The 26,136-nt window shown below is 42.4% G+C and overlaps 1 protein-coding gene and 1 pseudogene across 2 annotated transcripts in view; one reads left to right on the top strand and one right to left on the bottom strand.

Annotated features, from left to right (window-relative positions):
- Trappc8 (trafficking protein particle complex subunit 8) overlaps window positions 1–6,469 on the bottom strand; it is an 83,400-nt gene extending 76,931 nt beyond the window's left edge. For both annotated transcript variants that reach the window (XM_055625499.1, XM_055625500.1), the window contains exon 1: window positions 6,002–6,469. In XM_055625499.1, coding sequence (XP_055481474.1) covers window positions 6,002–6,158 — 157 coding nt within the window. In that variant the 5' untranslated portion in view covers window positions 6,159–6,469. The remainder of the gene's footprint in view (window positions 1–6,001) is intronic.
- Window positions 6,470–19,109: 12,640 nt separating this feature from the next.
- Window positions 19,110–21,910, top strand: LOC129690156 (histone-lysine N-methyltransferase EZH2-like; annotated as a pseudogene).
- Window positions 21,911–26,136: the final 4,226 nt, after the last annotated feature.

Below are 26,136 nucleotides of genomic sequence, written 5' to 3'. Positions count from 1 at the left end.
TAGGGTCTCAGAAATGAAGAAAAAGGAGAAAGATGAGTACCAGTCTCTGCTTCCTAACTGCAGATATGACCAGTTAGCTGCCTTGTGTTCCTACTGCCATGCCTTCCCACTGTGATGAACTGTACCCTAAACTAAATAAGTCAAAATAATCCCTTTTCCCTAAGTTGTTTTTGTCAGGTGTTTTGTCACAGCCATAGAACAGCAATAAGAACAGCGCTAAGATGAAATGCTTTTGGTTTGGGGTATGTCACTCAGAAAGGTTTAACCCCCGGATATCAAAAGGAAAAAAAAAGGAAAGTTTATAAGTAAAAGATATTTAACCTAAAAATGGATTATAATGGTTATAACAAAAAAGAAGTGGAGGCAAGAGGATCAGGAGTTCAAGGCCAGCCTGACCTACACAAGATCTTATCAAGGAAGAAGACAAAAGAAGACAGAAAAAGGAAAATGAGGAAAACGAAATGAGAAAGGAGGAGAAAAAAAAGTAAGAAACAAAGAAAGACAACAAATTAGACAAGTAGCATTTCAAAGACATTTACTAGGCTTAACTGACGAACTTCCAGAATTCCATTCTATTATTTTAATCATTTAAATAAATTTGGACAATTTCAACCATTTCCAAAACTGTAATTTAAAGTATAAAATAAAACAAAATATTTAAAAACAAATCTAAAAATGACAAAACAACCAAACAAAAAAAAGAACCAAAGAAAAAGGACAAAAACAAACAAACAACAAAAAAACTGCCTATAGACACAGAGATACACATTCTCACACACTAAAATCCCATTAAATAAATAAAAACTGGAAGCCATTATATGCAAAAAACAAACTAAAAGCCCTGACTTACCAGTATGAGACAAAGAACATCGAAAGATGCTTTAGAGTGTGTTTTGTATTACAGCTCTAGCATTCTTTACTACAGAAAAACACGCATTCCCTAGCATCATAACATCCCAGCTCAATTTTCAGCACCACAGAGAGTAAGTACTAGGATTACAAAATGTTTAAACAGTGAATGCAAGTTAGGTCTGGAACACACACCAAGAATATATGCAAAACCATTTAATTGTGCTTTATCAATATATTCAGCACATGTCTTTTTAGTTTTAAAAAACATGCAGGAAACCTTAAATGCCTCTCCAGCATCTGATATATATGCATATGAAGCCTAAACTCTATTTTCAAAGGGCTATACAAATACAGTACTCAAAATTCTTCTAGCAACCTTCTTTTCACTATATTTTTAAACTGTGTTTTTCTCCTGAACTAAAGATAGGTCTACTGCATGACAGTATACTAAGCCAAGTTTGATCTCAGAAGCCAGGACAAATCAAACAAACCTGCAGGCCACAAATAAAATCTAGTCTCGTTTATTTGTTTACATTCCTTTTTCTGAATAAAGAAATTTTAACTTGGACTAGAGAGAGGTTTTGGCTGTTCTTCTGGAGGACCAGGGTTCAATTCCCAGCACTCACAGGGTGGCTAGCAATCATCTGTATCTCCAGTTTCAGGGGATTCAAACTCTTTTCTGATCTCTGCCAACAATGAACACATGTGGTGCACAGACAGATGTGCTGGTAAAAACACTCATACTTATGAAATAAAAATAAGTAAATCTCTTCAAAATACAATTTAGAGCTGGTTGTGGTGGCACAGGTCTTTAATTCCCAGCATTTGGGAGGCAGAGGCAGATGGATCTCTGAGTTTGAGGCCAAGCTTACAAAGAAATTTCCAGGAGAGCCAAAGCTACACAGAGAAACCCAATATTGAAAAACCAAAATAAGTAAATAAGTGAATGGATGAATGAATGAATGAATAAAATTTAACTTGTTTTAAAACTTGGATCCTGAAATTGTACTGCCTAAAGTGATAGCCTTAAGACTTACTGCCTAAGGGGGTTAAAAAAAAAAAGCTTTGAAGAGTCTATATTTCATACAAACAGACACACCATGAAAGAAAAAAAATTCAAAATTTTATTTATTGCCACCAACATAAAGACAGTTTGGTTTTCACCAACTTATTGTTGGTGCTGTTTCTGGTATGAAGAGATTTATTGTACAGAGATGAGGTGAAAAAGAGGGAGAGAAAGAAAGAAAGATAAAGACAGTGGGAGAGGGTAGAAGAGAGAGAAAAGGGGAGTGGGTGAGACACCCCAAGAAAGTCAGAGAAGGGGAGAGAAACCAAGGCAGAGAGAGCTCACCAAATTTTTAAATATAGTATTTTCTATTAACTCTTTGAGTATTTCATATTTTGATTATTTTTCATATTTATATTTCATATTTGATTATACTCAAATACTCCACCTCCCTCAACCCCTCCCATATGTACCCCCAGCCCCTTCATAACTTCATGTTCTACCAATATTTTTTTAAATTTTATTTATTATTTATATAGTGTTCTGCCTGCATATATGTCAACAGGCCAGAAGGGGACAATGATCTCATTAGAAATAGTTGTGAGGTACCATGTGGTTTCTGGGAATTGAACTCAGGACCTCTGGAAGAACAAACAGAGCTCTTAACCTCTAAGCTATCTCTCCAGTCCTCTACGAAAATTTTTATGTAGCAACTGAAGTCTATATCTCAATCACCTTTGAACTATATCTTTTTCCTCTTTTTTGAGTGTTTCCCTATGTAATTCAAGCTGGTATCAAGCAAGCAATCCTGACTCAGCCTCTAAAGTAATAGGATTATAGACATGTACCATGAGAGCTTCAAGTTTTCAAAATTTTATACCAACTCACATGAAACCTTATATACTACAAACTCAAAGATCTGCCAAAATGGCCTTACTGAAGAACTCAAGACTGCCTCATATTTACCACTAGAAACAAAATCTAAAAGCCCCTTCCTGAAACTCAAGCTTCCCCTCTTGCAGGCACCTCCTCTGCATTCTGAACTCCTGAAAACAACTTTCCTGCTGCTCTCTGCTAATCACTAGACTACAATTTACACCTTCTGACCTAATCATTGGATGGCAGTCTTAACTGCAAACTTAATCACTGAAAACTGGGCATGCTACTGCAGGGCTATCTTGATTGTGATGGTTCCTCATCATGACTGCAGAGGGAACTATCTACTTTAAAAAGATCCTGGACTATACACTGGGAAAGAGATAGCACTACTTTGAAATCATCAGTTTCCTGACTGTGGATTCTGACCAGATGCTTCAGGCTCTTGCTGCCTTCACTTCTCTGCCATAATAGACAATACTTTCAACCATGAGCTAAAATAAACCCCTTCTCTCCTAAGCTGCTTTTGTCAGAGTATTTTACAAGAAGAACAAGGGGAACTAAGACACCATCCCACCCTCATTCCTTCCCCGTCTCCTGAAGGAGCAGTGGTTGCTTTTCCCTAACTACCGTCTCTCTGTCAGCCACCTCATTATATCCCTTCCTAATCTTTCCTAGGCTGCAAAGGGAAGGAGAAGTGGACAGGTAGTTCGCCTCCATCACTGCACTGTCCAGTGACAGCAGCGCCACCACAGAAGAGTTCTTAAAAATGCACCTACTGGCAAGAAAGGATATTTAAGTGTAAACATACCAAATTAAAAAAAATTGAGGGCATTGAGGGCATCAATGGTAGCTTAATTGAAGTTTTATATCTAACAAAGGTTTGAAAACAGGCAGTGTGACTCAAGGTACTATGATCTGAATCATCGATCATCTAATCTTCTGGAAGTGCTTAAAATTAGTTATTTATACTGGAGAGCAAGGTCTCCTGGAACCAGGCTGGCCTTGAACTCCTGATCTTCCTGCCTCTATGTTCTAAATATTAGGATTATAAGCATGTGCCACCATGTCAGGCCTCATGTATATAGTTAAATGTTTGGTAGGTATGATAAAAATTTATAAAGAAAAAAATAGCAAATGAAAATGTTTTTTTTCTTTTTGATGCTGAAAATTGAACTTGGTACCTCTTGTACTAACAACCATTTTTCCCCCTATTTGGGAATATTCCCCATCCTGGTGGGATTAGTTTTAGTAATATTAGTTATTTAACCCATGTCTTTCTAAAGTTTTGGCAGGTTTATTTTAATAAGTATTTAATAATATAAAAGATATAAATGGAGGTTTTGCATTCTTTTTGTTGCAATTTTTTTTTATAAAGTAAACTTTATTTTATGTGTAACAGTGTGAAGGTGTCAAATCTCTTGGAATTGGGGTTACAGGCAGTTGTGAGCTGCCATGTGGGTACTGGGAACTGAACCTGAGTCGTTTGGAAGAGCAGACAGTGCTCTTAACTACTGAGCCATCTCTCCAGCCCTGTTTCCTTTTCTTAACGCAGTAGGAAAGAGCACAGAGAAAGTCAAACTGATCAGGGCTAAACCACACTTGGGAGTATACTTAAATAAAATTTTTAACTTTTAAAGAACTGTATGGAAGGGGAGGAGGACCTCCCCTATCAGTGGACTTGGAAAGGGGGAGGGAGGAGATGAAGGAGGAAGGGTGGGATTGGGAGGGAATGAGGGAGGGAGCAACAGCTGGGATATAAAGTAAATAACCTGTGATTAACATAAAAAATAAAAATTATTAAAAAAAAAAAAAACTGTCTGTGGGGCTCAGCTTGATCCCAGGACAGAGGAGGCAGTGGCAGGTAGATCTCTGTGAGTTCAAGGCCAGCCTGTCTACATAGTTCAGGACAGCCAGGGCTATTTCAAAGAGAACCCCTGTCCCCAAACACCAAAATAAATATATAAATAAATAATAGGTAGGTAGGTAGATATAGATAAATAAAGTAAGTCGGGGGGGGGGGATTGCCTTGGATTCCCCCCAGAGCTAGAGTTACAAGAAATTCTGACATGGGTGCTAGGAATGAAACTTTGGTCCTCTGCAGGAGCTTCATGTGCTCTTAATCACTGGGCCATCTCTCTAGGCTCCTTGAATAAAACTGTACGTAAAATTTAGTTTTTTCCCTAATTTAAAAAAAAAAAATCAAAAACTGGAGAAGGAGCCCAGAATGGTGGCTCAAGCCTATAATCTCAACACTCAAGAGGTTTCAACAGAATTGCCTGGGGTTTGAGGCCTGCCAGGCTACATATATAGTGAGTTCCAGACCAGCCTGGCCTAGAGTGAAACCCATCTTAAAAATTAACAAACATAAAAAATAAAGCTGGATAAAGCAAATAACTCTTAAATATGAATACATTTCTCATGATTAACTATCAATATGAAAAAAGCAAAATGTTTGAACTGTTCCAGCCCTATAAATCTAGGTAAGTTGATACATCTACATTGTTAGTTACAATTTATCCTTTCCTTTTCTTAACTTTTTTTTTTTTTTTTCTCTTTAGATAGGGTCATATGTAACCCTGGCTGGCCTCGAACACCTACATAGCTCAGAAAAGACTTAAAACAACTTCTTGCCTCTACCTCCAAAGGCTGGGATCGCAGGTGCGCACAGGTTATGTGGTGCTGAGAGTCTAACCGATGGCGGCTTCCAGCATGCTAGGCGGACACACTCTCCTAACTGAGCCGCATCGAAGGTCCTAGCCTTTATTAATTCGTGCAGTCTTTGCTACTTCCTTGAGATTGGGCAAACTACAGTAGAGCTAAGAACCCGTTTTAATGGTCGAAAGTAAAAGAGTCAATAGCCAGAGAGATGTTTGGTGACCCTCAAGGCTAGAGGAATGTCATGAACAAGATAACTTGGAAAGACAGATTTAATACTCGATGGGGGGTTGGGGGGGCATGACAGATCGTCACTCTTACACTCCGTTTTGGAGGCTGCATCTTCCCATCTGAACCGTACAGTAAGTGCCAAATCCTGTTGGGTGGCTGATAAGAGCAGTCTCGACACTCAAAGTTTATCTCTGCGATTTCATGACCCGGTTTGTCCAACCGGGCAGTCAGGAGCGCGCGGTCTTGACAGACGCTAGCCGGCCCTCATCGGGCCGCAACCCCGGCCCGTCGCCCCTCTAGTCCTCCACTCGCTCCCAACTTCCTTCTCTCAGCCCTGGCTCGGCTTCAGCGCGGGGATCGAGGAAGGACACCACGTACCTTCGGAAGTGAGGCGAGAGAAGGGCTTGAGCAGCTCGGCGAAGCTGAGGTGGTTGAGACGGGTGAGGCGCTCGGCTTCGTCGCTGCACAGCGCGGCCACGCAGGGAACGAAGGAGTCCGGGATGAGCTCCTGCACCGACTGCACGCACTGGGCCATGGCCGCAGCCGGGCGCCCGGCCTCCGCCCCGCCTCGGAGCCGAGCTTGCCGCAGCCGCCGCCGCCTGCCCAGCCGGGCGCGGCCCCACTCCGGAGCCTGCAGCCGACTGCGCGTAGCCGCCGCCGCCTCGGCTTTCAGGGCCTGGGCCCGTCCCTGCCTCCGCTCAGCGCTCCCCGAGGCTTTGCATCCCACCCTGGCAGGTGGGGACTCCTACCACCGCCGCTCAGTCCTCCCTACGGCAAAGCCTTGGTCACTGTCCGACAGGAACCGCCATGTTGGACCGAACCCTGACCCGCCGGCAGTACTACTCCCGGCAGGCCCTGCGAGCGCCCCTCACGTGACTGTGTCAAAGACGCGGTAGGGGCGGGGCCGGGGCTAGATGACTGAGAAACAGGGGGCGACAGAAGCCCGTGGAAGGATTGGAACCGGAAATACTGTGACGACTGGGTTCCCCGGGCTGGACGGGGGCGGGGCACGGGGCGGGTGGGCGTGGCCGGGCGTGGCCTGCGCTCTGTTCTGGGCCAGGTCCTCTAGACCCGGCCAGGCAGCTCCGTCAGGGTGATGGCTGTTCAGGCCTACCTGACCTTCTTGGTGTTCCCAAAGATCCCATGTGCCTGCAGTAAGCAACCGATGCAACTTCGCGCTACTTTCTGACCGGTTCTTCCGCCTTTCCCTTGCTAGGCAGCAGCTGCTCGAGGGAGTGTGGACGGCCAGGTGCCTAGGGGCTCCCTCTGCGGGGTCCAGGACGCACTGTGAATCCTTTGAGCATCGACTTGCTCTTAGAAGCGGACTGCCATGCTTGTGCTCAGCCACAGAGGAGGAAAGTGTGGTATTGAGGAGCTTTAGTTAGCACGGAATGTAAGAGGAAACTGCATTTTTCTGGATCTCTGGGAAAGGATATTTTCAAATGTCTTTTTTTTTTTTTTTTTTTTTTTTAAGACGCGTGCTAGGGCATCGTGCACTTGTCTCTCATACATGAAGTGCTGGCTGTCTGGATGCCTTGTAACTCCTGCTTCAGCCTCTCGAGTGCTAGAATTACAGGCTAGCACCACCATGACAGGCTCCGCCCCTCTTTTCCTTTTTAGAGCATTTACTTCACGGGGGTGGAGTACTTATATACTGTGTGGATGGCCATTCTTGCCTATTTCAGATTTCTCAGCCTCCGTAATCTCATGAGCCACACCTACTTAGCTAAAAGGGAAATACCAGAGGCTTGCCACAGACAGAATGGGGAACAGAGAGTTTTACCAGACCAAAGACAGCATCCTAGAGCTGGCCATTGGCAGAGGCATGTAGATCTCTGTGAATAGGTGATCACTCTGGTCTATGGAGCAAGCTACAGACAGTCAGAGCTGTATACAGTGAGACCCTGATTCAAGAGAAGAAAAAAAAAAAAAAAAAAGGAGGGGGTCTGTTTTCTTCCTATCCTGCTCAGCTATTGGCAAAGGTTTTTATTGTTGTTTTGGGGGGAAGGGATTCAAGACAAGGTTTTCCATTTGGCCTTGGTTGTCTTGGACTCGCTTTGTAGACCAGGCTGGCCTTGAACTCACAGAGATCAGGCTGCCTCTGCCTCCCTGAGTGCTGGGATTTCAACTAAACAAAGTATTATTTGAACTTAAAAGAGATAACATTACAGTGGGCACCTAAACACACTTTTTTAAATACAGAGTCTGACGATGTATCCTTAGCTGGCCTGGAACTTGCTTTGTAGACCCAGCTGGCCTCATACTCAGAGATCTGCTTGCCTCCTGAGTCTGGAATTAAAGATGTGAGCCACCATGCCTAGTGTTAGCAGACTTTTTAGTTAAGAGTTTTGTAACGTCCAAACAGAAGTTAGCTGGACGTGGTGGTGCACTCCTTTAATCCAAGCACTGGGGAGGCAGAGGCAGGTGGAGTCCAGGACAGCCAGGGCTACACAGAGAGAAACCCTGTCTCAAAAAGCACAAAAATAAAAATTAAAAAAAGGAGAAGAAGAAGTTAATGGGGCTGGAGAGGTGACCCAGTGGTTACAAGCAATTACTGCTTTTTCAGAGGACCTGAGTTCAATTCCCAGCACCCACATCAGGTGGCCCACAACTGCCAGTAAGTCCAGTTTCAGGGGGGGGTAACGCCCTCTTCTGACTCCGAGTACAGGGTACCCTTGTGTGCACATGCCCACACTGAGGCACACACACACATGTACATGTAAATGAAATAAAGCGTGTGACAGATGCCAGTAATTCCAACCAAGTAATGCCAGGCACGGTGGTACACACCACACTCCCAGCGCCCAGGAGGCAGAGGCAGGTCAATCTACCTGGATTCAAGCCAGCCTGAATAACAAATGAGTTCCCAGACATCCAGGGCTACACAGAGAAACCCTGTCTCAAAAAACAAACAACAAGAATTTTCAGGCTGAAACCCTAGTTGGAAAAAAAAAATGTAAGCTGGGCAGAGTGGGACATGGCTGTCATCCTGGCACCAGAAAAGTGAAGGCAAATAGATAGATGTCATCTTCAGCTACATAGCAAGTTTCAGGTTAGTCTAGAAACATGCGACTCCATATTTAACAACAACATCAAAAAGTATCTAGGTAGCAGTAAGTACATGTGTAATCCCAGCAGCTGCGAGACAGAAGCAGGAACATCAGCACAAGTTCAAGGCCAGCTTGGTCTATATCGTGAAAGACACATGCATGTGGCTGACACCTGTGATCCCAGTGTTTGAGATTCTGAGGCAGGGTGACTTCTACAAAGCCTAGGGTACATAGGACCCTGTCTTTAAAAAATGAAAATAAGGGTCTAGAGAGATGGCTCAGTGGTTATGAGCCACTCATAACCATACTCATACATGTAAAACATGCTGGGAATTTTGCTTGGTGGTAGGACACTTGTCTCTTATACATGAGATTCTGGCTTTGATCCCCAACTGATTTAAAAAAAAAAAAAAGTAAAACAGAAGTTAAGATTATACTAGCTTAAAGGAGTAGAGGAGAATGATAGCTCAGGGAAAAAGAAGGGTGTGCTACAAGCATAACCCTATGTTGTAAGATATTTGATCTCATTGTGAACCCCAAAATTGTGAAATGTAAAACCCTGTTTCTTTGGTGTGGTTGAGCCCTATCACACACCTTTATTCCAAGAACTTTCTGTTTATTGTAACCTGGTGATAATGGGGAGGTTCACCCTGCCCTAGCACACACCTTTAATTCAAGAGCTTTCTGTACACAGGATTTAATAAAGTTAACCCCAGGTCAAGAGGCAGAGCAAGAAACTAGCTGACATAGATTAAAGAGTAGGAGGGACTTTAAGTTGAGAAATGTTTAAGATAGCGTGGAGAAGAAGAAAGCACTCAAGCTCTGGCTTTAGCTTAGGCTTCAGCTCTCAGCTCCCTGGCTTTTTGGGCTCTAAGCTAGCAAGCCATTGGCCTTGGGTTTGTTTGTTTTTTGTTTTGTTTTGTTTTTTATTGTTTGTTTGGTTGGGTTTTTTTTGGGTTTTTTTTTTGTTTGGTTGGTTGGTTTTTTTTTTTTTTTTTGGCCTTGCTCCTGGGCTGTCAGCTGAGCTAGTGAGCCTTTGGATTTTTCCATCCAGACCTGAGCTGAGAAGGAAGACTAGCTGGTTATTTTTTCTCCCTTTCTGAGCTAGTAGGTTTTCATCCTAGCATCTGGCTCCTGAGTCTTAATTAGTACAATAGAACAGTTGGGATTTTCCTTCTTTCAAACATTTTGATGCTCCAAAAAGTGGCACAACCCTAGAGACAGAGAGATCACTCCAGCTTCGGACAAAGAAGCCATCAGATTCAGTAAGTCATCTGTGAAGTCTTCTAGGAGACAGTTAAGGACGGGAACTACTGTAATAGAAGACTTTAAAACCATATTTAGTGCTACTTCAGATGGCCTAAAAATAGAAGCATTAAATGAAAAGCTAAATAATATAACTAAAATTAGCTCAGTATCAATTATGATTATGATCATAATTATGATTAATATAATTTTGTTATTTTTTAATTTAGTCTTCATAGTCAATATGGCTTTCTGTACTTGATCTAAGAAAAAACTTTAAAGAAACAGGGTTTTACAGTTCATAGTTTTGGGGTTCACAATGGGATCAAATATCCTGCAACAACCCCAGGCTTCATCAACAAGAGTCTTCCCCTTGCATCTCTGCTTCTGTCTTCATTCCTCTGGAACCCCTTACCTCAATGTAGGGCTTGCCCACATGGCCAGACTCCACACTCTCATTTTAACATATTCATTCCCAGCATCAGTTTTTCCCCGAGGATGCTTGCGATTTGTCCCACTCAGACCATTTGCCTTTCCTTGAGCCACTCAAGTTGTGGGGAAATTAGCTATTAGTCATGTTCATAGCTCTGCTCTTCTAGGAAGGAAGACAGAATTTATGACTCTCAAAATAGAGATGGGAATGTTCACCAGCCAAATATGAAAGTCACACCACAAACTAACCATTGGCTTCTCTATAACCACACATAGCCTTCTTCCATAGCTGTGATTTTAAGAATGCCTCTACGTAGTAATTATCCCTTTTACTACTGAAAACAGACTCATCTTTTACCTAAGGCAGCCATGCAGAAATCTTCACAGCCACTTCCAACCCAAGGATCTCTGGGTGTGCTTTTTCATAATCTGTGACCAACAGCATTCTGTTTATTTGCTTATTTTTGAGACAGACTCGGGCTGGCCTCCAACTCACTGTATAGCCAAGGATGACCTTAAACTTCAGGTCCTCTTGCCTCCACCTTCCCAGTGCTAGAATTCCTCCATGTGGTGCTAGACATGTAAAGCAAAACTTCATGCATGCTAGGCAAGCATTCTAACAACTGAACTACATCCCAGACCCTAATATACTTTTAAATTTCATTACAGATGTTTATTTATTTGTGTTTGTTTATGTGCTCACACACACACATGCAATTATACATATGTGGATGTCAAAAGACAACCTTTCTCTCCTTCTATGTGTGGGTCCTTGCAGGTGTTAGTTTTCAAAACTTTTATTTGCTTTTCTTTTATCTTTTTCTCCCCACTTCACCCCAATCCCTTCCAACACCTCAACACCTGGTAGGAGAGGGAAAGGTTAATGGGAGAGGGGTCACAGTTCTCTTAGCTGCTTCCTGCTGGTTAGGGTCGTCAGATTCCTTGAGGCCAATCCAATCCTCATTTCAGGAGATCTACAACTTCTTGTCTCACAACAGCAACCAAGAACAGCAAGGGGGAGGCAGGAGCAGCCTTGATCTTTCTCAGAGCCCCCACACTCTCTGGGCTCTGGCATTTATTCTTTCCAGAGTCCTCAGATTTAAACTACCTGCAGCTGTTAAAGAGTTCCTCTCAGAGCTTGCATGAGGCAAATAGGCTGCTGCTGTGGACCATCTAATCAGTCCCACATCCCACACCTGGGACCAAAACAAAACCATGTTTATATCCACCACAGGTCTTGGGAATAGGACTCAGGATGTCAGCATTGGCGGCCAGCATCATCCCAGGCATACATACATATATTTACATGTACGTAGATACATACTTAAATGCATAGAAAGTGGGTGAATTGAATGTAGTCTTCAAAGTCACTAGGTAGTTCAGGTGGACCTTGAACTCCTGCTCCTCCAGCCTCCACCTGCTGGGGTTATAGGTATGTGACACTGGTTTCAAGTGAAGACATGGATTTTGGTATAGCCCAGTGGTAGACTGCTTGCTTGGCATGTGCAAAGCCATGGGTTTAATCTCCAGAACTACAAAACGAAAGGGTTGGGGATTAAGTCAAGCTGTTGGTTCTTCCGTTACTGATGTGTCCACTCCCTTTTTTTTTTTTTTTTGCAATATAATAAAAAATGTTTTCTTTAATAACAAAATCAAATCATAAAACTATCATTCTATGCTTGTACATCCCACCGGACTCAGTAAACTCTAGACAACACCTATCTCCTAAGGAGGCTGGAAATGTTAATGTCCAGTGTCCTGATGCTCACATTATTTATCTATGCTTAGAAAGTTGGAGATAGGGCTAGAGCAGTGGTTTCCCAACCTTCCTAATGCTGTGACCCTTTCATACAATTCCTCATGTTGTTGTGACCCCCCAAACACAACATTATTTTCACTGTTACTTCATAACTGTAATTCTGCTACAGTTATGACTCCTAATGCAAGATATCTGATATGCAACCCTTTTAAAAGGGTTCTTTGACCCCCAGAAGGGTCACAATCCACATGTTGAGAACCACTGGGCTAGAAAGATGGCTTTAGTAGTTAAGAACACTGCTGTGGGGTGGGAGATATGGCTCAGTGGTTAAGAGCACAGATTGCTCTTTCTGGCTTGATTTCCAGCACCCACATGGCAGCTTACAACCAGTGGCTGTATAAGAGAACCAGTATAAGAGAACCTGACACCCTCCTCTAGCCTCTTAACTCTCTTCTGGCATCAGACAGACTTGTACATAAGCAATCAGCCAGGCAAAAAAGAAAAAAGTCTACACACACACATATTGTTTTGTTTTGTTTCGTTTTGTTTTTGAGACACATACTGGGTTTTTCTGTGTAGCCTTGGCTGTCTTGCTCACTTTGTAGACCAAGACAGCCTTGAACTCACAGAGATCTGCCCGCCTCTGCCTCCCCAAGTGCTGGGATTTCAGGTGTGTACCATCACACCCAGGTTACACATATATTTTTTAAGTGCACTTAAGTTTGGTTCCCATCATGCATGTCTGAGAGCTCACAGCCACATATAACTGCAGCTCCAAGAAAGCCACTGCCCTCTTCTGGCCTCTGTACGGTAATATAAAAATAAACCCTAAATATTATTTTTAGATTTATGTGTATGAGTGAGTGTCTCTGGTCTCTGCCAAAACAAATTCTCTCAGCTCCTGAGCCATGTCCTCAGCTCCTAAAAATTATTTCTTGAAAAGAAGATTAGCGAGGGCAGTGAGATGGCTTAGGATGCTGACCTGAATTTGATCCCAGGACACACATGGTGGAAGGAAGGAACCACTCCACCAAACGGTCCTCTGATCTCTGTATGTGCACTGTGACACACACATGCCTGCACTTACACTCTCATATCATATACACATATAAATATATTTTAAGTTGAGGCTAGGTTTTTTTTTTTTTGTATTCACTTAAAGGTTAAGACCTAACTCTACTGTTCAGCCGGCCGTAATTACTTCCACTCGTTTTGAATGTGAAGATCAAATCTGTGCAGCAAAACGGCAATTGCTCCCTCTTTTTCCAACAGCAGATGGTGCTGTTGAGCATTCTAATTTGTAATTGTAAAAATTTGTAATTCTCAAATAGATAGTCATCACATGATTCCTCTATCTCAAAGCATTGGAAGTTAGGAAACCCTAAAAATATTTGTAGATTAAAATTTATTTATGATAGGGAGGTGACTTGGCAGTCAAGAGCATTAACCTAGTGGACCTAGGTTCCGGTCCTAGTACCTACACAGAGATTCACAGCTATCTTTAACTCCAGTCCCAGGGGATTCAATGCCTTCTGGGTGCACTGCACACATGGTACACAGACACACATGCAGCAAAATCACCTGTACACATAAATATAAAAATAAATATAAATTACCATATAAATGGTTAATTACACTCGAATATTTTGTAATATGCTGTTTGAAAACTTTGAAATAGAAGGAAGATTTAAATATATAATTTATGCGATGTGGACATACCTCAGTGGTAAAGCACTCACCTAAGATATAAAAACTCTAGGTTTAATCCCTAATGTGTGTGTGTGAGAGAGAGAGAGAGAAAGAGAGAGAGTTGTGTCAGGGCATGAACATATAACTTAATGGGAATGACTGCAATGGCGTGAACCAAGCTCTGGGTTCAATCCAGTACCCATACATATGCACATCAATCCAGTACACATTCAACCCAGTACACATACATATGCACAGAATACATGCATATGTAGTATGCTCACATATGGCAAACCTGTGCTCTACATGTTGGTTCATATTCTTTAGCAGTTCCGGAGATCAGACAGCCACATTATTACTAGACCAAGCCCTCTACTACTCTGTAATCTCAACTCTGGACCACATCTTTTGTTGTTGTTGTTTTTAGACAGATCCTCATGCAGCCAAGTCTGTCCTTGAGTTCCTGATCCTCCTGCCTCCACTTTCCAAGTGTTAAGATTTCACAGAGGAGCTGCAGAGATGGCTCGGCTGTTGAGCACAGTCTGTTCTTGCAGGTTCAGTTCCTAGCATCCACATGGTGACTCCCAACCAACCACCTGTCACTCCAGATCCAGAAGATCTAACACCATCTCCTGGCCTCCATGAGCACTAAACACAGACAGTTCACAGAGTGCATGCAGGCATATACTCATGCATAAATACTCATTGACATAAAATAAGAGTCTTTTTTAAAGAGTTGGATTTGTAGAGCTTGAGGTATGGCTCAAGGGTTGCTTCATGCTCATCCAGGGATCCAGAGTTTGGTTCTGAGAACCAATCCTACTGAGCCAGCAGCCTTAAGGGGTCCAAAGCCCTCTTCTGGCCTATGATCTGGAGGCAATGGGACCTGGGAGAGTGGAGCTGATATATGACACGGATTAAAGTCTCATGCAATAGCCAACTTTACTCAGAGCATTAGGGAATTTATACTCTGAGGGTTAAGAAAGGTCACATGAGTGAAGTTCTCATGAGTTCAACCTGTATACAATCACAAGGACAAACCACACATAGCAAAAATATGTTCTTCCATAGAGGCATATAAACAAATATCAGTAATCAGTTTTAATGAACAATTTGAAGTGAACTCACTCCTGTCTACTGTATCTGGGAGGAGCACAAAAACATACTCTCAGAACAATTCCATGTTTTGAAGAAACAGGTCGCAAGACTCTTGTCTTGTTTACTGGGAGTTTTCTTACATCACATTCTACTCACATGACTTCATTCTTGGACTATGTTCTGACATGCGGGCATCTGCACGTACATGGCATAACTCAGACAGACACAGACAGACATAATTAATAAGATAATTTGAATTTTATAAAATTATTTATGCCAGTGAGATGGCTCAGTAAGGAAAGGCATTGCTGTTCAATCAAAAGCCAGACAGTGAGGCACAGGCAGATATTTCCAGAAACTTTGAATGCGTCAGGCACTGCTCCAGACTCTTATTTAGAGCAAGACCAGAGCTGATTCAGTAATTAAGAATGCTTGCTACTCTTTCAGGGGACCACAGTTCAGTTCCCAGCACCCACATTTGGTAGCTCACAAACACCTACAATCCTAGCTCCAAAGAATCCAACAACCTCCTCTGTCTCTGTGAGGACAGGAACAGATGAGACGTACACACATAGGCACACACACAAATAAAAATTCAGTTGAGAAACACACACAACCGTACGACAAAGTCAACCATGGTGTGCTCAACTCATTTACTAACTTTGGGGCCACTTGGGCTGCTCTCCATGGTTCTGAACCATGCTTACTCATCAAGACTCAAGCCTACCTCACTAATGTTCCCTGTGTAAATTCTCCTCTGCTGGCAAGCAAAGACAAGACAAAAATGTCAATAAAAGAAAAATGGAGAGTCAGACGCAGTGGCACATACCTGTAATCCCAGCACTTGGGGAGGTAGAGGCAGGCGGAGCTCTGTGAGTTCCAGGCCAGTCTGGTCTACAAAGCAAGCCCAGGATAGAGAGGGCTATTATACAAAGAAACCCTGATTTGAAAAACAAAACAAAACAAAACAAACAAACAAACAAAAAGAAAGAATAAAAGAGAAATACACTTTCAGATTATTTTCAAGTAGGTTTAGCTATCTAGCCTGGCCCAGTAATGCACTTGTTTAGTTCCAACATTTGAGAGGGAGAGGCAGGCATATTTCTGTGGGTTTGAGGCCAGCTTTGTCTACATGGTGAGTTCTAGGGCAGCCAGGGCTACACACAGAGAAACTCTGCCTTGAAAAACAAACAAACAAAACAAGTTTTAGCTATCTAATTTTGGTGACAAACACCTGTAATTCTTTAATTCTTTTTTGGGGGAAGGGGTTTGGTTTTTTTTTTTTTTTTATTGTTGTTGTTTTGAGACATTTTCTCTGTGTAGCATTGGCTGTCCTGGAGTCATTTTGTAGACCAGGCTGGTCTTGAATTCACAGAGATCTGTCTGCCTCTGCCTCCCCGAGTGCTGGGATTACAGGTGTGCCACACATCTGTAATTCTAAAGTTTAAGAGGTGGATCAGGAGTTCAAGGTAGGCCAGGTCACCTTCAACTACCATCAAGGATTAGTCATTGACTCTGAGTGACAAATAATGAATCAGTGTTGAGGGAAGGAAAGAAATAAAAGCAATCTGTCTTGGAGTCATTTAACCAAAAGATGGTCCAGATTTGAATTCTCTCCATCATGCCGCCTGTGTCTTTTGACCACTGTTGATCTGTGTATGAGTCTGAATCCTTGCCTGCATCTCTCTCTCTGTCAGTCTGTGTATCTGTCTGTCTCTATCTGTTCTATGTGTGTCTGTCCCTAACAAAGGGTTTGCTTTGTCTCTGTTGAACAGCATAGAAGCATCACGTGGGGAAGGAACGGGACACTTTAGCAGAGTTTTATGAGGAATTAAGTCACTATTTCCAACTGATCTGAACTGACCCAGATAGCAATCATCATTATTTATCAACCAGTATCCATAAATAGGTGCTTTCAAGCTTTATGGTAGATATTAAGTTGCTTTCAACTTCTGTATTTTCCACTTTCAGCAGATGACACATGCATTATCTATGTTGGGCATGGAAGAGTACATAACTTATTACAGCTGTGCATGAGCTGTAACTAGGCAAGGCTGTAAAAGTTGATTACATGGGAAATCCAAGGCAAGTATTGTTATTTGTTATATTTTTCTCTTAAATCCAGGTTAAACAAACAATTTGACTGCACAGTAGGCAGGCAGTGGGCTGAAGATTTAGGTGACTGTAAGGTGTATTATTAACTCTGTGAGGTCCAGCAAAAGTTCCCGTCTTTTAATGTATGAGATATTCTCAGAATATTTTACTACCACAAGATACAAAGAGTTTGAGGACAGACTTGGCTATTTGGGACACCAGGTTAAACAAATGCAAACAAAAAGCTTAAACAAAAAGAAAGTTTTAACTAATATCAATGTTACAGCAAATTAAGTTGTATATCCCCTACTCATACCCATAAAAGACTACTGAAAAATATTTTTTTCATTTTTAAAAGTTAATTAATTTTATGCCTATAAATTTCTTTCTGCAGCCAGGTGCAGTGGCGCATGCCTGTAGTCCCAGCACTGGGGAGGCAGAGGCAGGCGGATCTTTGTGAGTTCAAGACCAGTCTGGTCTACAAAGTGAGTCCAGGCCAGCCAAGGCTACACAGAGAAATCCTGTCTTGGAAAAACACACAAACAAACAAAACAAAAATGGTTTCTTGCTTCATGCATGTTTGTGTACCGTGTTTGTACCTAGTGCCCATGGAGGTCAGAAAATGGTGTTGGATCCCCTGGAACTGGAGTTACAGATGGTCGTAAAATATCATATGGGTGTTAGGAACTGAACCTGGGTTCTCTATAAGGACAACAAATAACTAGGTGATGGTGGCACACACCTTTAATCCCAGCACTCGGGAGTCAGAGGCAGGCAAGTCTCTGAGTTCAAGGCCAGGCTGGTCTACAGAGTTCTAAGATAGCCAAGGCTAGACAGAGAAACTCTGTCTCAAAACAAAACAGAACAGAACAAAACAACAAGTACTTTTAACCACTGAATTATCCCTCCATCCCAGGAGAAAAAGATATTCTGTGCAAGACAGTGTTAAGATGTTTAACTCCATGAAGATTTAAAGATTGGTAAAGGAGGTGCCGTCATCTGCTGGGTCTTACTGAAATTACTGAGGCTGTTAATTATCTTTAGTAATAATCCTTAAAGTTTTGTGAAAGCCTAAGATGATAATATATACTTAAGACTTACATGTAGGGGTTGGAGAAAGCTTGCAAAGAACCTGAGTTAAGTTCCTAGCACCTATATCAGGTCCTTCATAATTGCCTGTAACTTCAGCTCCATGGGACACACTCTTGTAGCCTTGAGGGTTTGAGACAGGCCCTCATATAAATAGCCCAGGCCCGGCTTGGAGTCCTGATCTTGCAGCCTCTATGCCTAAGTGCTGGAATCACAGAAGTGATTCCATGCCTACTTCCTATAGCTATTTTTGTTGCTTTTTGGAGACAGGGTCTCACTGTGTAACGATGGCTGGCCTTAAACTCACAGAGATCCACCTGCCTCTGCCTTCCTAGTGCTGGGATTAAAGGTGTACAATACTACACCAGCTTTGACTGTTTTTTTTTTTTTTTTTTTTTTTTTTTTTTTTACTGCAGGCTCTCACAAAGACTTTCAGAACCAGATAAATCCTGGCCAAGAAACAAGAGCAAATCGGCCCTGTTCCCCGAGGCTTAGAAGGAAAACTGCCGACTGAACTAGGCAGGATCCGTGACAAGATGCTGCAGGAGAACCTCCGTGGTTCTAGAAGGAATCAGGTGTGACACATTCGTTTATGAGTGGCGTCAACAATAACTTTGTTGCTGTTGTTGCTGTTGTTTGGGGATAGGGTCTCATGAATGCCAGGCTAGCCTTGAACTCACTGTGGAGCTGAGAATGATCTTGAACTCCAGATCCTCTTGCCTACACCTCCCAGGTGCTAGCATTACAGAGATGAGCCATGCACATCCTCAGCAGTCACTCTTACCACTTCACACTGAAAATGTCTACATTGTCTGCTAGCTGGCATGTTTACTGGGAATCCGATTTTTCTCTTTCTTTTATCTATACCAATGGGTTGGTTTAGCAATGTGTAAAATATTTTTAAAAATAATTTTATGAAGGCTGCTGTGTTTTGTACTCAGTTGGGTCATGTTGAACACCCAGTGGTACATTGAAGGCAATGAAGTCCAGGCAGTGGTTGTTGGGTCAGGGAGAGGTGCAGAGATGAAGAATGATCGTGGACCAGACTGGGAAGAAATCTGAAAAGGGACCAATTTGCTGGCAAAAGCATGTAAAGTCACAGTACATGAGAGTGGGACAGCTCAAGAGGCTCAGAAAGGCTGATGAAATAAAGACTATGTTTACTTCCAATCATCAGAAAATTTTGGAAAAAATGGAAACCTTAAACCAAGAATGGAGGCAGCGAAGGACTCAGCCCGCACACATCATGACTTCTTGTACAGTGACTTGGATTTTCCAGCACAACTCTTCCTGTTAAAGACCCTGAATTTGGGGAGACTCCTGGGAGTCTATGGGGGTGACCTTTGCTGAGACTCCTAGCAGAGGAGCCTTAAGTCATCACCTCCTATAGCTAGGGGGGACTTCAGTAAAGGGAAGTGGACACCAACCCACCCATAGAACCTTCATCCTAAAATTTGTCTCGCCTCCAAAAAGTATAGGCATGGAGCAGAGATTCTGGTAATGGCAAATCAATGACTGGCCCAACTTAAGACCTACCCTATGCAGGATTGCTTACCTCTGTCGCTATTAATGATACTGCACTTTGTTTGCGCACACGAGCCTAGTATAACTGTCTTCTGAGAGGCTTCATACAGCAGTTGATAGAAACAGATGCAGACACCCACAACCAAACAATAAGCTGAGGTTAGGAGTCTTGTGGAAGGATGGGAGGAAGAATAGAGGGAGCTGAAGGGGTCAAGGACACCACAAGACCTACAGAGTTGACTAACCTAGGCCCGTAGGGGGCACACAGAGACTGGACTACCAACCAAAGAACAAGCATGGGCTGGACCTAGATATCCTACACATATGTAGAAGATGTGCAGCTTAGTGAACATATAGGTCCTCTAACAATGTGAATAGGAGCTGCCTCTGACTCTGTTGCCTGTATCTGGATCCCTTTCCCCTAGCTGGGCTGCCTTGCCAGGCCTCAGTGAGAGAGGATGCACTTAGTCCTGCTGCGACTTGAGGTGCCAGTGTAGGCTGGGACCCCTTAGGGGCCTCCCCTTCTTTGAGAAGGAGGAGGGGAAATGGATGAAAAGGTGTTGTGAGGGTGGGACTGGGAGGAGAGAGGGGTGGGATCAGGCTGTAAATTAAATAAGGAAATAATCATTAAAAAAAAAAAGAAATCAACCATGTGTGGATGAGCTGAAAAAACAAAACAAAACAACAACAACAAAAACAATAAACAAAACCCTGAATCCTGTATGCAGTTACATCAGTGCCCATAACGTGTTCTTGGTCTCCCTTACAGCAGAATTTCTTGGTCTCCCTTACAGCAGAATTTTATGGTGGAAGATGAAACTGCTTTACATAACATTCTTTGTATGAGGGATGAAGTTCTTGACTGGGTGGCACTTTCACCGAATAACTAGTAAATATATATATATATACTATATATATATCATATATATATATGATATATATATCATATATATATATGATGAAAAAGTACGCAGAAACAGAAAATGTAGATTTATAAATGGTGAAATTTTTGTGGAGCTGCTAAATGCTCTTGGTCAAAATGATGATGGAGATGATTCTGATGAAAGAGAATAAAAACAGACAACCCTGCAGGATAGACAGGACGATGAGGGGAAGACAGTTGTCCACCTCGGAAACTTCCTGCTGATGAAATGTATGAAGCTTGCAGAACTTGGGAGGCCGAGGCAGAGGCGCAGATAGATCTTTATGAGTTCGAGGCCAGCCTGGTCTATACAGTGAGTCCCAGGACAGCCAGAGCTATACAGAGAAACCCTGTCTGAAAAAAAAAAGAAAGCCCCCCCCCCCCCAAAAAAAAAAAAAAATAGAACAAAATAAAAAAAACTTAGAAAAAAAAAAAAAAAAAGCCCCCCCCCCCCCAAAAAAAAAAAAAAGTTTGAAGCTATTTTCTCAATGTTTGCTAATACGGGCACCGCAGAAAACCTGAAAGAAAAAACATAAATAATTCACAAGCAGCAGCTCGGGGCGCTCTGCCTCCTGAGTGCACTCCAAACATAAGTGGGCCAAATGCTAAGTCTGTCCAGAGAGAGCAGAGCTTGCATTCCTCTCATACATTTTTCTGTCGGTGATGCTTTAAGTGAGACAGCTTCCTATGGAAGGGGAGCCCTTCCATTTAACACCCAACACATATAATCAGAAGAACACAGCAGCTCTGGACCACAAGCCTCGTGAACCACAGTATTACCAACACGAGGAGGGAGTAAGGAGTTTGCTGCTGCCTCACTGCTGAACGGGTAAAGACACCACCCAAACACCCAGGACGCTGCAGAGGAGGACGCCTTCCAAACAGTCGTAGCAGACCCAGCACCCCCACCATCAGCACGCTGGAGTCAAAAGATACAGTGACACACAGGGAGGACGGAAACTGGGGGAGAGAATAACGGTAAAGAAGAGCAGAAAAAAGATGAGACTTCCAACTCCTCTGAAACAAATACTTATGTCAAACACCAACAATGAAGAGAAACGTCGACCCTCCTGAGAATATAGAGTGGAGTGGGGCTGAAGTCTCAGTGTTTAGAGTCCTCGTCGGTACTTACTGTGATAAGTTTTGTGCCGTTGTTAGGCTAAATTGGACCAAAACATTTAGACAGGAGTACGCATTTAGAGTCAGAGTCCAGTATAATAGCACGTGTTCCCACTGAAATTGTGGACACTCCTCCAAGAAAGAACAAAAGGAAACACTCGTAGTGGGCTGCACGTTGCAGAAAAATAAATGAAAAAATGATCAAAACCTTTACCCTGGACGACAAAATTCATTTTGCTCATCATCCAGTGAATCCAAACTGCTAAACAAAAGTTATGATGGTCAACGGTGATCACGGGATAAGCATCTTTGCTAAGAGAGCCATCCGGACTGGTGAAGAGCTATTATTTTGGTTACGGATACAGCCAGATGGATGCCCTGAAGTATTCAGGCAGTGAGAGAGAAAGGGAAATCCCTTGGCATTTCTACCTCTTCTCTTCCCTGAAACAGCTGCCTTGGCTTCAGAAACCTTGAGTACTGTGGGCAATTTAGAAAAAGAAAATGCATCTTGAAATTTTGAATTTGCAAAGTAATGTAACTAATTTATGGAAATGGGTTTTAAAAATTCATCGTTTTATTGCCTTCTCACCAGCTGCAGAGTGTTTTGTGCTAGTGAATGTTTGCAACAATGCAGTACAGTACATCTTTCAACTTTGGATAAAGAATACTCGAACCTGTGAAAAGAAGTCATTTTGTGCATTTGCTAGATTTGACTTACATTTGTTTGTATGGTATGTGTGTGAGGTGTGTGTGTGGTGTGTGTGTATGTGGGGGGGATATTTGTGAGTTGGTATGGGGTATGGGTGATTTGTATGGTGTTTGTGCTGGTGGTTTTATTATGTCATCTTGACACAAGCTAAAGTCATCTGAGAAGAGGGAACCTCAATTAAGAAAATGCCTCTATAATAATAAATAATAAAATGCCTCCACAGCTGGGCACTTTCTTTATTAGTTACTGTGGTGGTTTGAATAGGAATAGTCTCCACAGGCTCATGTATTTGCATGCTTGGTCATTAAAGAGTGGTGCTATTTGACAGGGTTTAAGAGGTGTGGCCTTGTTGGAAGAAGTGTATCACTGGGGAGGACTTTGGGGTTTCAAATGCTTGAGTGTCTCTTTCATTCCTGCGGCCTGCAGATCCAGCTGTAGAACTTTCAGCTCCTCCAGCACCATGTCTGCCTGTGTGCCACCATGCCACTGATAGACTAACCTCTGAACCTATAAGCCAGCCCCACCGAAATGCTTTCTGTTACAAGAGCCGCCACAGTCAAGGTTTTTCCTCACAGCAATAGAACACTAACTACAGCAGTATTGATGTGGGAGGGCCCAGCCTGTGGCAGGTGGTGCCATCCCTGGGCTGGTGGACCTAGGTTTTATATATATATATATATATATATATATATATATATATATATATATATATATATATATATATATATATATATATATATATATGCAGGTTAAGTTGTGTTGGGTACACCAATAAGCCTCTGCATCAGCTCCCGGCTCCAGGTTCCTATCCTTCTTGAGTTCCCGTCCTGATTTCCTTTGATGATGAACTGTGATGTGGAAGCTGAAGCTAAATAAAATTCTTTCCTCTAACTTGCTTTTTTGGTTATGGTGTTTTATCACAGCAATAGAACCCTAATTAAGGTTATGTTTGTGTGTGCATGTGTGTTGTTTGTGTGTGTGGTGGGTATAGTGTATGTGATATGTGTGTGTGCATTGTTAAGTGCACATGAGAGCAATGCCTGTGGTAGCCAGAAGAGGGTGTCAGACTCCCTGGAGCTGGAGCTAACAGGCTGTGGTGAACTGCCAGGTATGAATGCTGGGAATTAAACTCTGGTAGTCTGTAGGAGCGTTGACTGCTCTTAGCCACTTTCTCTAGCCATGAAATGTAAAATTTAAATATAGTTTATAATATACCACACTAAACAGTAAGAGCCAAGGTTCTTCTTTTAGAACCAACACTACTTCCCTATTATCTATTTTTAAATTGACATGAACTGTTGCTCTTGGGTAGGAAATTAGACAAGTTGTTTGGATGATTTAACTCTTCTTGCACCTTTTTAAAATTCCTTTAAGACAATTTTGCGCATCTTAGGCTGACCTTAACTCACTCTGTATCAAGGATTATCTTGTACTTCTGATTCTCTTGACTTTGGGATTACTGGCTTCTTGTGTTTGTGTTTGTGTGTGTGTGTTTAAGAAATATTTTAATGTTTATTTACGGGTATATGCAGATGTCTTCGTGTATCTGCCACTTGAGACCAGTTGTATACAAGACCAGAAAAGGGTGTTGGGTCTTCTATAACTGAAGTTACAAGTGGTTGTGAGTCATCCAATGTGGGGGCTGGGAACCAAACTCGGGTCCTCTGGAAGAGCAGGACTTGCTTATAACTGATGAGTCATCTCTACAGCCTGGCCCCTTTTAACGGATGATCCTTCAGTTTTCATAATAGAACAAATGAAACAAAAGCAAAAAGCAAGCATGGTAGTCATAGTTGTTTGGATAGTTCAGGCCAAACAGGGTCATTTAGTTGGAATTCCATGGGTTGTTTTTCCACACTGCAGTCATTGGACTTTCCCTTTGTATATCCTATTTGAAAGATGCAATCATAGGACAGCCTGTGAAAGCAAGTGACTGACCTCACTCACTTTGGACTTTACCTGACCTTGCATATAAAGCCTTGTTTGCAAAAACAACCAAGATTACAAAAGCAATGGCAATGTCTATGACCAAAAGGTGGCTCTGGACTTTTTTTTAACCTTTCCTTGAAGATCATGATTTGCATGTTCAAGCAATACCTTCATCCCAGCATATGGGATGCAGAGGCAGGGGGATCTCTGTGAGTTCAAGGCCATCGGGGTGGCATAGAGAAACCCTGTTTTGAAAAGCCCAAGGGGAGCAGGGGCAGCAATTTACTACTTGACACATACCAAAGGACAAGCACTGTTCAAAGTATTCTCTGCTTGTGGGTTCATTGAGAATTCACAATTCCACGATAGAAATGCAAATCCGGCTTGACACCTGGGATGTGAGGTAGGACATAGTCACTGTTTCTGGCTTCATCTTGTTCTGTTTATCCTCTTGAGTTCTCCCTCACCTTTCTTTCCTGTAGCTACTTTAGATACCTGACACAGCAGGCCCTACCGATGATCACCTTAAGATAAAGGATACAAACAACTCCCTGAACACAGACATAATCCCAGTCATAGCTCACATCGCTGAGATAATGGCCCAAAATGATGATCTACCAGGCCAACAGCATCTGGACTGCTACCGTAGGAAACCCTGCTAGTTGCCTTCATTTCTCTTTACTGTATAACTCTAAGATTGTTGTGTGGGGGCTCACAGAGACTGAATGGCCAACCAAAGAGCATGATAAGCTGAACCTAGACACACATATGTAGCAGATGTGCAGCTTGGTCATCATGTGGAGTTGGGGCTGTCTCTGACTCTGTTGCCTGCCTTTGGATCCCTTTTCTCTAGCTGGGCTGCCTTGCTTGGCTTCAGTGGGAAAGGATGCACTTAGTCTTGCTGTAACTTTTGTGCCAGGCTGGGATGGTATCCATGGGAACCCTCCCCTTCTCAGAGAGGGAGAGGGGGAATGAAGAGAGGAGAATGTGAGGGTGGGACTGAGAGGAGAGGAGGGAGGGGGCTTCGATCAGGCTGTAAAGTAAATTAATGGAAAAAAAGATTGTTGTTGGAAAAGAGTTTAGGTTGTTAAACCTCTGTGCTTCCCAATGTGATTACATTGGCAGTGAGGCACTTTTCTTGCCTTTACCACCCTTCCTCTCTTTCTGAATTTCCGGATAACAGAGCCTTGTCCCTTGGGACTTCCTAGAGTCAGAGCTTTTGCCCTAATGCTGGTATTAGTGGGTCCTATTATATTCCTTCTGTTGTCATCATTTGGTGTGTGTGTGTGTGTGTACATTTAGTGTGTATGTGCATATGGACCAGAGGTTGATGTCACTGTTTTCCTTTTTCACTCTATATTTAGCTGTTTGAGACAGAGTCTCATTGAAACTGAAATTTACAGCTTCCTGTTCTTACTGTCTCCAGGACTGTAGATGCATACTGCTACAGCTGCCTTTCTTTTTCTTTCATTCTTTTTCGTTGTTGTTGTTATTGTTTTTGTTATATTTTGTTTTGTTTTTGAGACAGGGTTTCTCTATGTAGCCCTGCCTGTCCTGGAACTCACTCTGTAGACCAAGGCTGGCCTTGAACTCACAGAGAGTGGCCTGCCTCTGGCTCCGAAGTGCCGGGATCACAGGCATGCACCACAGTGCCCATGTGGTATATATAATAGGAACAAAATCAGGTTCTCACAATTGTATGGCAAGCATTTTACTGAATGATGATTTCTCTAACCCAGATGATTTTTTCCTTTGTTTTTCTTTTCCACTTTATTATTATTATTATTATTATTATTATTATTATTATTTTATATATTAAAGTCCGAGATACTACCAAATACTCCACCACTGAGC

This window comes from Psammomys obesus, unplaced genomic scaffold (genome assembly GCF_907164565.1).
Source record: "Psammomys obesus unplaced genomic scaffold, mPsaObe1.curated_primary_1811, whole genome shotgun sequence".
In the NCBI taxonomy this organism is placed as follows: Eukaryota; Metazoa; Chordata; class Mammalia; order Rodentia; family Muridae; genus Psammomys; species Psammomys obesus.
Note: the sequence above shows the minus strand (reverse complement) of the source record. Positions and strands in the feature narration are given on the sequence as shown.